Here is a 9971-nt window from a genome sequence, read left to right as displayed (position 1 = left end):
GATTAAAAATTAGAAACCCCCCCCAAACCAATACCTCCCCTCTCCTCTCCCCTCCCCTCCCCCAAAAAACATTTAAAAAGGGGTATGAGATGTGGGTTGTCATTATTAGCTTTGATAACATTAATGCTGGAGATATGAGGGGGACACAAACGTTCTTTGAACTTCCTTAACTCATCTCGAATCCAAGCATTCCTCGCCATATAATATAAATAAATAAGATTGCCATGTAGCAATGTGCAGTTGTGTATGTGTAACTTTTCTTTTTTCGTGTAGGAAGAGCTTCCCTATCGTGCAAACCGGGGCACCCAGGGCTGTGACTGGCCCCTGAGGACACAGCTACCTGTGATCCCCAAGCCAGGCCCATCCTGTCTACTTAACCAGAGGGTCAAGTCAATTGGCTTAGACCAGGGATCGCTCCCACTTGGGTGGTCACCTCTGCTTGCTCTGGAGCTGAAAATGGAGCAACCAAACCCTGCAAGTCCGGAACTAGAAGGGAGACCGGAAGCAGGAGGGGACCTACCCGAAGGCATGAAGGGGAATCCGGAGTGGTCAGGCGAAGAAGCGTGGAAGGGGTTACACCGTACTGAGGAGTTCTTGAGGGCGTGGGGGAACCCAGTTCCTCTGGAAGACACACAGCAGGACAACGTCCGAGCTTTCCTCTCCTCTTTTGAGGAAATCGCCGAAGCCTGCCAATGGCCCAGAGGAGAATGGGTGGGCCGGCTCCGGCCTGCGCTGAGCAGCTCTGCTGAACAGGCTTTGGGTAGACTGGAAGCCGCTGACAGGGAGGATTATAGGAAAGTGAAGGCCGCTGTCTTGCGGGAGGATGCTGCGAGGATGGAGACGCAGCGCCGGGACTTCAGGCAGTTCTGCTACCAGAAGGCCGGAGACCCGCAGAGGGTTTATAGGCAGCTGCGGGAGCTGTGCCACCGGTGGCTGAAGCCAAAGAGACGCACCAAGGAGCAGATTGTGGACCTGCTGATCCTGGAGCAGTTCTTGGCCATCCTTCCTCACGAGCTGCAAAGCTGGGTCAGGGAAGAGGGGCCAGAGAGCTGCGCCCAAGCCGTGGCCATGGCGGAGGATTTCCTGACCAGCCGTCGGAAAGCTGAGACGTGGAAGTGGCAGGTCAGAGCACTTAATGCAGGGGGAGCCAATTGCTCCAGGGACTTCCAGATTGGGTTGTTGCCATGTGCTGTGCGTGGGGCTGCCCTTGGAGAGGACTAGCAGCTAGATCCCTGGGTAGGGTTGCCGCTGATACTCCTAGAACCCCTAAAACAGCTGCATTGGCTGCCAAGTTGTTTCTGCGCTCAATTTAAGGTGCTCATGCTAGTGTTTAAAACAGTGCTTCCCAAAGTGGGCAGTATTGCCCCCTGGCAAAGGGAAGGGGGAATTACATGGGGGGGGCACGCTAAGAGGCAGGGGGAGCTGGTGATGGAAATGACTACCAGACTTGGAAAAGCTGGCATCACTGGAACTAATTCATCAGTTTTGTTGCACTCATTAAACAAATAGTTTCAATTGGATGCTGAATAAATGTGCAATTAATCATGAATGTTTTGAATTTTATTATGCTGTTACCTTCCATAGTGGGCTGTGCAAACCGCTGTTCTGAATAATGCTTTTTATAGGGTAGGGTAGGGTAGGGGGCGCAGGAGTTGCGTTTATAGAACCGAAAGGGGCGATGGCCCCCCAACAGTTTGGGAGCCACTGGAAGCATGTGGGCTGCAGGAATCTGCCAAGGCAACCATCGTTATTATTACCATTGATTTATTAATTGCCTCACTAAACCACTGTTTCAAGGCAATTCACAAGCAGTTGAAAACAGTTTTAAATCACAAGAACAGCAAATACATTAAAAAGCACACCAAGTGGACCCTTGTGGTAAAAAGCTATTTATCCAGCCTGCTGGAGCAAAAATGTCTCCAGAAAGTGCAGAGAGTGTGGGCGCCTTTCACATCTTGACAGGAACAATATTCCAGAGAAGAGGGGCAGCCACTCTCAAGGCCCTGCTCAGAGTCATTGTGCAAAAGGGCTTCTGAGATCTTGGGGATGTGCAGAAGAGACACTCCCACACACTGCAGGGATCTAGTGGTGTATAAGGCATAAGCCCCTCTCTCAAGTCACCTGGTCTTGGGGTATATGGGACCTTGAGCTTGGTCCAGGAGCTGACTGGCAGCCCATGGAAATCTGGCAAGCAAGGTGATCAAAATTGGCAGTCGTTTGCCCCCACAAGCATGTCAACTTTCTGCGCCATCTTTTGCACAAGCCATTCTGCTAGGTAGGGGAACTAGGATGTGGCTGAGGGACTTTGGCTTAGGGCAACGTTGACTTGCTCCCTGTGTTTCAGATGCCGTCTCAGGGGACAGCCACCAGGCCCCTTGAGACAGGTGAGGCTTCGCCAGCCAACTCCCAGAGACAAAGCTACATGGATACCACAGCACTGAAATGCGACGGGGACATGATTTTGCAGGGTAAGGCTTTATTTTTAAATGTTTACCAGGTAAAACTCCAGCAGCCATTGGGAGGAGGTCTTCCAGAGGACCCGTAAGCAGGTTCAAGATTTTGGCGGATTCTCCAGGGTGAGGGAATGTCTTAACTGCAGATCAGACACTCAGAACACCTCCCTCTGTGCGTTGCTTCTGTCAACTTGGTACTTGAATGGGATGGACAACCTGTTTTCCTGAGACTCTGAAGAGCCTTCCTTGTGTGGCGAGAAGTTCTCCCCCTCTCCTCTCCCCAAATCTGTTCTGGGGTTTCCCCTTGACCTTCCCTAGCAGATCTGGTTGTCCAGGAAGGGGAGGAAGGGGGACAAACTCTCATTGTGCTAGTCCTAAACCTCGAGTTGGCGTATGCTTAATTGAATACCACCCAATATGTGTATCTGCTCCTGCTTGAAGCACTCCAGAAGCCAGAAAATAAGTCCGCAAAGGACCTGGCCAACACCCAGTCTTGACTGGTGGCATCTCTCAGGGGGTCTTGCAGCTGAGGACTGTTGCCATCATCTGCTACCTACCTGGCTGCTTTTTAACTGGAGGTCCCAGGGATGAAGAGTGGGATCTTCATGCAATGCATTTGCCCTGTCCCTGAGCCAGTCGTCTTCCTCTCTTCTGTCCCTCACACAGCCAACGGAAGGACGCTCCCAAGTCACCCCTGTTCCTTGCTTCCTCCTGAGGGACTGGAAATGGCCGAAGCTGGGCTGACTGAGGTAAGTGGACATATTGCTTAGCGGCAGGCTGAGGTGTTCCTTTGAGCAGGGCGAATGTATCAACAAGCTAAGGATCAGAGCGCACCTGAGCACATGCAGAGTGCATTTGCTGCATCACTGAGCAACATCCCAGCCCTGTTTGTCTCAACCATTTCTATACAGCTTGATTGCCATTGTCTCTAAGCAGTGCGCAAAGTATTCCATACAATGAAAAAGAGTGGAAAATATAAAATAAGCCTGCTAGAATGATGGTGATGATGTCTTCAGTAAGTTCAACAGGGAGAAGGGCCTGTCTGACCGAAACCTGGAAGGGAGTTCCATAAAATTGGGCTCACAATGGAGTTCTTTATATCCCACCTTTACGCCAAGGAGCTCAAGGTTCTCCCCTTCCCCTTATAATCCCCAGAACAACCACCCTGTGAGGTGGGCTAGGCTGAGAGCCTGTGACTGGCTCAAGGTCACCAATGAGCTTCATGCCCGAGTGGGGATTTGAACCCTGGCCTCCCAGGTCCTTGTCCCACACTCTAACTCTAACCACTATACCACACTGTCTCTCAGTAGCTGCTTAGGGATGGCACTGGGGGCTGCGATTTTACAGGGCTTGGCATTGCGAAATCGGGAGTATGAGTGTGTGTGGGATCTTGGGTGTTGATCTTTAAATGGCGTTTTCCGAGGCAGCAGAACCTGAGTGGGGGACATTTGGCTGTTTCAGGGCCCAGCGAGCACCAAGAAGAAGGAGGGGCCTTTTGGCAAGGAGGAGGCATCCCTGACACAGCCAGGCCAGAGGACGATGTTCTGGCAAGTCAAAGAGGAGAACTGCGGCATTGTGGGCTCTCTGGGTAAGGAATAGCGTTTCAGAGGAGGGAATCTCTGGTCCTCCAGCTGGGGATGAGCCACATCTCCCATCAGCCCCAGCAAGCGTGCCCAATGGCCAAGGATGATGGGATTTGTAGTTCAGCAACATCTGAGGATCGAAGGTTCCCCACAGCTGGCCTAGGGCTTCACCCCTAACTATGTCTACTCAGAAGTAAGTCCGGGGGGGGGGGCTTACTCCCAAGTAAGTGGGGTGAGGATTGCAGCAAACCCCACAAACATTTCAGGCTGCAATCCTAAGCGTATTTCCAAGGAGTCATCCCCACTGGGGAAACTGCAGCACTTTCTTTTCATACTCAACTCTACCAGGGCCCATCGGATATGATTCAAGCATGTTTACTCAGAGGCAAGGCTTGTGTGTGCAGTGAGTCTTGCCGCCCAATAATCATAGGTTGGGATTGCTGCTTAGGTTTCTTCCATTTGAAATTAGTGAGATTTAAAAGATGCTTAATTTTGGCCAGGTTGTGTCCCATAAACAATAAAAATGTGTCCTTTGGGTGAATGTATGGATCCACGCAGTACATCTGTGTGTACTAAACAAATGAATGCACTCTGCTGGGATACTGTTTCTGAAAAACAGATTATTTTTCTTTTTAGTTCTTATATAAGGAGATAAAAATGCAACAACTTAGTCCATAAGTCTATACCCATTGAAAACCACAAACCCAAATAAATATCCCTACTTCATAAGCCCCGTTCTGCATGTCAATCAGCTGAGAAATAAATACGAGTTATAGCACAGCAGTATATAACTGTTTAATTTTCTGTTGTTCTTTTCATATTTATCTCTTGCTTGTTTTGTTTTTTTTATTAAGAAGGGGGATGAAAATGTCAAAAAGGAATGTGTTCATTGTCCACAAAGTCTAAATTCCAGGAATATTATTTGGATCCAGATTCTGAAAATAATAATCATTCTGTTTCTCTCTCTCGCTCTCTCTCTCTCCCCTCCGATCCCCAGAGGGGCTTCTGATTCCCAAACTGGATATTTCCTTCCAGTCGGAAAAAGGGGAAAAGATGTTCTTGCAGGAACCAGAACCAGGTAAAGGAAGCTGGTGAAATCTGCTGGGTGATGCTTGAAGTTTGAGAAGAGCTCTGGGTGCTGCTGCCACCTGACATTCTTCGGTAGCTGCCGGGGGCCACTGTGCTATATGGCAAGGGCCACGGCCGATGTCTGCCCTGACTGCTCCCCCTCCAACCACCAGGCTGAAAAATATATTTAAAGAGTCAGGACTGACATGAGAAAGAACTTCTTCACACGCTGCATTGTTCAACAGTGGGATCTGCTGCCACAGAAGGTAGTTTTGGCCACAAATTTGGCTGGCCTTAGGACAAGTTCATGGAGGATGACCCTGTTTTCCACCTTCTTGGGAGAGCGGAGATGTCTCTGAATGCCCATTGCTGAGAATTATTAGTGGGGAGGGTCTTGTTGGCCCCCGGGAGAACAGGAAGTTGGACTCTGTGGGCCTTTGGCCTGCTCCAGCAGAGCTCTTTTTGCATACTTATAACTTATACTTATAACCCAAAGTTATAGGGACCCAGGTGGCGCTGTAGGTTAAACCACAGAGTCTAGGGCTTGCTGATCAGAAGGTCGGCGGTTCGAATCCCCGCAATGGCGGGGTGAGCTCCCGTTGCTCGGTCCCTGCACCTGCCCACCTAGCAGTTCGAAAGCATGTCAAAGTGCAAGTAGATAAATAGGTACCGCTCCGACGGGAAGGTAAACGGTGTTTCTGTGCGCTGCTCTGGTTCGCCAGAAGCGGCTTTGTCATGCTGGCCACATGACCCGGAAGCTGTCTGTGGACAAACGCTGGCTCCTTCGGCCTATAGAGCGAGATGAGCGCCGCAACCCCAGAGTCGGACACGACTGGACCTAATGGTCAGGGGCCCCTTTACCTTTTTACCTAACCCAAAGTTAGAGAGACTCCCTTCAGGAATATGTGGCGGGAATAGACAGTGATAATCAGGATCCTGTTAACTGTAATTGTTCAGTGTGGATCAGTTAAGTTTCCTGATAATGCAGAAGTTCAACCCCCCCCCCAAAAAAAAAAATTATTTGTGGAACAAACTGTCATGTTTGCTCACTTGGCCGAGTCTTCAGGGGGTTGTGAAGATGTGAGATTAATTGGGAGTCCTTAGGCTAGGAGGGGTTTAGGGCTCATCCTTAGTATTGCCTCTCTCTGCAAAAAAGAAGAAAAGTATGGGGCATGTTAAATCAATGTTTAATTAAAAGAGCAGCGACTGTCCCTGTGGACTCTGGATAAGTAGAGCTTTAATGATCAGTCACATGTCGCTTACCAATGAAGAAGCCGTGAAGGACTTGATGTCCTGTTCTGTTTAAGGGGTGAGTGCTAAGGTGATTCAGATAATAACAGGTCTCCCTTAATTTTTTGTTAAAGGGTAGCAGGGACTGTGGATCCAACATCTGGGACATTTGCTTGTTTCTGATCACAGTTGGCAGAAGTTGTAAAGAAGCTTTTTACACACACAAACACCTAGTACGTTGTGGTACCATTTTCATTCATAGTCATCCTTGATATTTTTGAATTGGGGGGAAAAAATCTGCTGCTCTAAATCCATAGGAGTTCTGATTTAGTCTCCTTGACTTGATTCCGTGAAGAAAACTCCTAAAAGTCTGCTTGCTAATTTTAACTTAATCCATTTTTAGCCTGGCTGGCAAAGAACTTGAGATAGAAACAGCCCCTTCCAGCCTTGCCCACCTGGTGCCCTCTGTCCATTTAAGACTGCAACTCCCATCATCCCTGTCCAGTACACCTTGAGAGCCAGTGTGGCGTAGTGGTTAAGAGTGGTAGACTCGTAATCTGGGGAACCGGGTTCGTGTCTCCGCTCCTCCACATGCAGCTGCTGGGTGACCTTGGGCTAGTCACACTTCTCTGAAGTCTCTCAGCCCCACTCACCTCACAGAGTGTTTGTTGTGGGGGGAGGAAGGGAAAGGAGAATGTTAGCCGCTTTGAGACTCCTTAGGGTAGTGATAAAGCGGGATATCAAATCCAAACTCTTCTTCTCTCCTTCTTCTGCAGGTATGGCAAACAATGCCCTTGCCTGAAGACCCTGCAGAGCCACTGCCAGTCAGTGGAAGACATACTGACCTCAGTGGACCAGTAGTCCTATGGGATGAGACCTTCTGCATGCAATGCATGTGCTTTGCCACTGGAGACAGAGCATTTTACATGGTGGCACCCGAGTTATGGGGCTCCTTCCCAAGATATGACTGCTTGGTACTATCTTGACCATAATTATTAATTAATAATTAATGGAGGGCTTTAACAGAATACCATTTCTGAATACCGGTTGCTGGAGACTCTAGAAGGGGAGAGGGCTCCTCTGCTCAGATCCTGCTTATGGGTTTCCCTCGGGCATCTGGTTTCAATAATTTTTTTAAAAAATGTTTTTTGCAGGTAAAAGGAGAGAGATCAAGATGGAGAATTCCCACCCAGGGGAAGCCGTGCCAGAGGGAATGTCCCAGGGGAACGTTCCTTTTTTAGCTGAGATTGCAGAGCAAAAGCACGAGTCCAAAGGACACCAGGAAACAAAGGAATACAGCAATCTCCCAGAAGTTCCCGTTAGCGAAGACACAACACAGTTTGGAGTGGAAAAGCCCTTCTCCTTAAATCATGGGAGGAACAACCAGCACGGTTTGGGTCTGGGTACGCTGAATGCAGAAGAAGGTCCTTACGAATGCCCCATGCGTGGGGAGAGCTTCAAGCAAGGATCCGCCCTGGCTGAACACCAGAGGATGCGCATGGGAGAGGAACTGTGTGAATGGTCTGAGGGCGAGAAGCCCTTTCCCCAGCGAGAGATCTGGGTGCGCCATCAGAGCAGCCTCCTAGAAGAGAAACCATACGAGTGTCCTGAGTGCAGGAAGAGGTTCAGTTACAGAGCAACGCTGATGCGGCATCGGAGGATCCACACCGAAGAGAAACCGCACAAGTGCTCCCACTGTGGGAAAAGCTTCAGCCAGAGGACCAATTTGGTGAGTCACCTGCGAATCCACACTGGAGAGAGGCCGTATCAGTGCTCCCAGTGCGGGAAAGGCTTCCGTTGGCAACTCCATTTGAAGAGGCACCAGAAGATCCACACGGGAGAGAAGCCCCATGAATGCCCGGACTGCGGGAAAAGCTTTTCCCGGAGAGATACATTGCTCAATCACCGGAGGACCCACACAGGGGAGAAGCCGTACGAGTGCCCCGATTGTGGGAGAAACTTCAACCATCCGTGCAACTTAATTGAACATCAGAAGACGCACACAGGGGAGAAACCACACGAATGTCCCGAGTGTGGAAAAAACTTCTCTCGGCGGGATACACTGATCAAGCACCAGAGAACTCACACAGGGGAGAAGCCTTATGAATGCCCCGAGTGTGGGAAAAGTTTCCATCATCCTTGTCGGTTGATTGACCATCAGAAGATCCACACAGGAGAGAAGCCTCACGAATGCCCTGAGTGCAGGAAGAACTTTTCTCGGCGAGATACGCTGATCAAACACCAAAGGACCCATGCAGAGGAGAAGCCTTATGAATGTCCTGATTGTGGGAAAAGCTTCATTCAGAAGAAGGCATTCATCAGACACCAGTTAATTCATTTAGGGAATACGTCCAGCTAATATTCTTGAAAAGTGCCACATTCCACAGAAAAAAGAGGGAGAAGTGTTGGTTGCATCCTGATTCCTGGTGGAGAAACCACACCTTATCTATGTCACGAGACATAGGCGGATGACAACAGAGAAACCTAGGAAAAATAGGCTGAAACAAGTAAATTGATTCAGCAGGAAGGTTAAAGTAATAATTGATTAATAATAGAAATTGGATGAATGTTTTCTGTTATCAGAAAAAGATTTTTTAAAAGGAGGAGAAACAGTTGATATCATTGGTATTAATCTAGAAGATATAGATGGTCTGATTAGAAAAATATTGTGCCCCCTGGGGGTTGAGGGATGGAATTTGAGGAAAGGTTTCTTTTGAAGAGTCTATCTCTGTGTCGCACAAGCTGCAGTTGATAACAAAATGGATTGTGCTTTGTTGATGAATAGCTATTATTATTTTTAAAAAAGAAGCAAGACTCCAGCTCAAGTTAATTAGTTAAGTCCCCAAATGTTCTAGACTCCATTATGAAACATCTCAGCTTGATGGTTCCCAACCAAGGCCAGGGACACATCACAAGGGCAGCCACAGACCCACACTGACAAGAGCAGCTCCCAGGGACTGACGCTGTAGTGTACAGATGTGAAAGTGTGACCTCCACAAATGGGAGGAATAGGATTCCACTCTATTTTGCATACTTGGCAAAGAAAATAAGGAGATCCTTACTGGATCAGGCCAAAGGTCCATTTAGTCCCAGATGGTGGAAGATTCTGGACTGACAAAATTTTGAGTAAAACTCTGGAACTCCCTTACATAAGAGGCAGGGAAGCTTGGCTTTGTGTCCTTCCAGGGGATGAGAGGTGGCTCACAGAGGAACTTAAGATGACACACAAACGTCGCCAACATCATATAGGGGAAGAGAGTAAGGGGAGGCGGGCCTCAGGCAGGTGGGGGGTGTCTTTATTCCGAGATGTGCCACCACCCCATGGGAAATGCAGGAAAAAGAGAGCAGACTTCAGTGGAGCAAGAGAGGGTCCTGCCAGATCTTAGAGAGAGGTCAATTCCACAGGCATTTGTTGTTCTACCTGTTAGTGTCCTAGGAGAGAAATCAGATGCAACTGGTGCCGAAAAGACGCTCCTTGGGAGAGCATTGTGTATTTGGGGCGGGGCTGAGGAACACAGAGGAGGTGCCCTGCGTAATGTATAGGGCAGCACAGCCCATGGGGCCCCCTCCAGAAGCTGCCGGACTGCAACTCCCATCCTCTCGGACCCCTAGGCCATGCTGGATGGGTCAGAGGGCA

At 49.0% G+C, this 9971-nt stretch overlaps 1 protein-coding gene across 2 annotated transcripts; it reads left to right on the top strand.

The window, feature by feature from the left end:
* Positions 1-289: 289 nt before the first annotated feature.
* Positions 290-8893, top strand: LOC117042657 (zinc finger protein 436-like). Of its 2 annotated transcripts, XM_033142241.1 has the most exons (6): positions 291-1122; positions 2345-2468; positions 3120-3202; positions 3915-4041; positions 5034-5114; positions 7489-8893. In XM_033142241.1, exons 1-6 carry the CDS (start codon positions 457-459, stop codon positions 8691-8693), a joined length of 2286 nt encoding a protein of 761 aa, XP_032998132.1. In that variant the 5' UTR covers positions 291-456; the 3' UTR covers positions 8694-8893. The 2 variants fall into 2 exon arrangements, with proteins under 2 accessions (XP_032998134.1, XP_032998132.1); XM_033142243.1 differs by lacking the exon at positions 5034-5114 and having other exon boundaries at positions 290-1122.
* The last annotated feature ends 1078 nt before the right edge of the window (positions 8894-9971 follow it).

Source organism: Lacerta agilis, chromosome 2 (genome assembly GCF_009819535.1).
Source record: "Lacerta agilis isolate rLacAgi1 chromosome 2, rLacAgi1.pri, whole genome shotgun sequence".
Lineage (NCBI taxonomy): Eukaryota > Metazoa > Chordata > Lepidosauria > Squamata > Lacertidae > Lacerta > Lacerta agilis.
The sequence above is the reverse complement of the archived record's forward strand: the minus strand, read 5'-3'. Positions and strand labels throughout refer to the sequence as shown.

Coding starts and splice junctions, on each gene's coding strand:
- LOC117042657 (XM_033142241.1), top strand. CDS start 457: ATGGAGCAACCAAACCCTGCAAGTCCGGAACTAGAAGGGAGACCGGAA. Junction 2,469..3,119: donor CGGGGACATGATTTTGCAGG/GTAAGGCTTTAT, acceptor TCCCTCACACAG/CCAACGGAAGGACGCTCCCA. Junction 5,115..7,488: donor CTTGCAGGAACCAGAACCAG/GTAAAGGAAGCT, acceptor TGTTTTTTGCAG/GTAAAAGGAGAGAGATCAAG.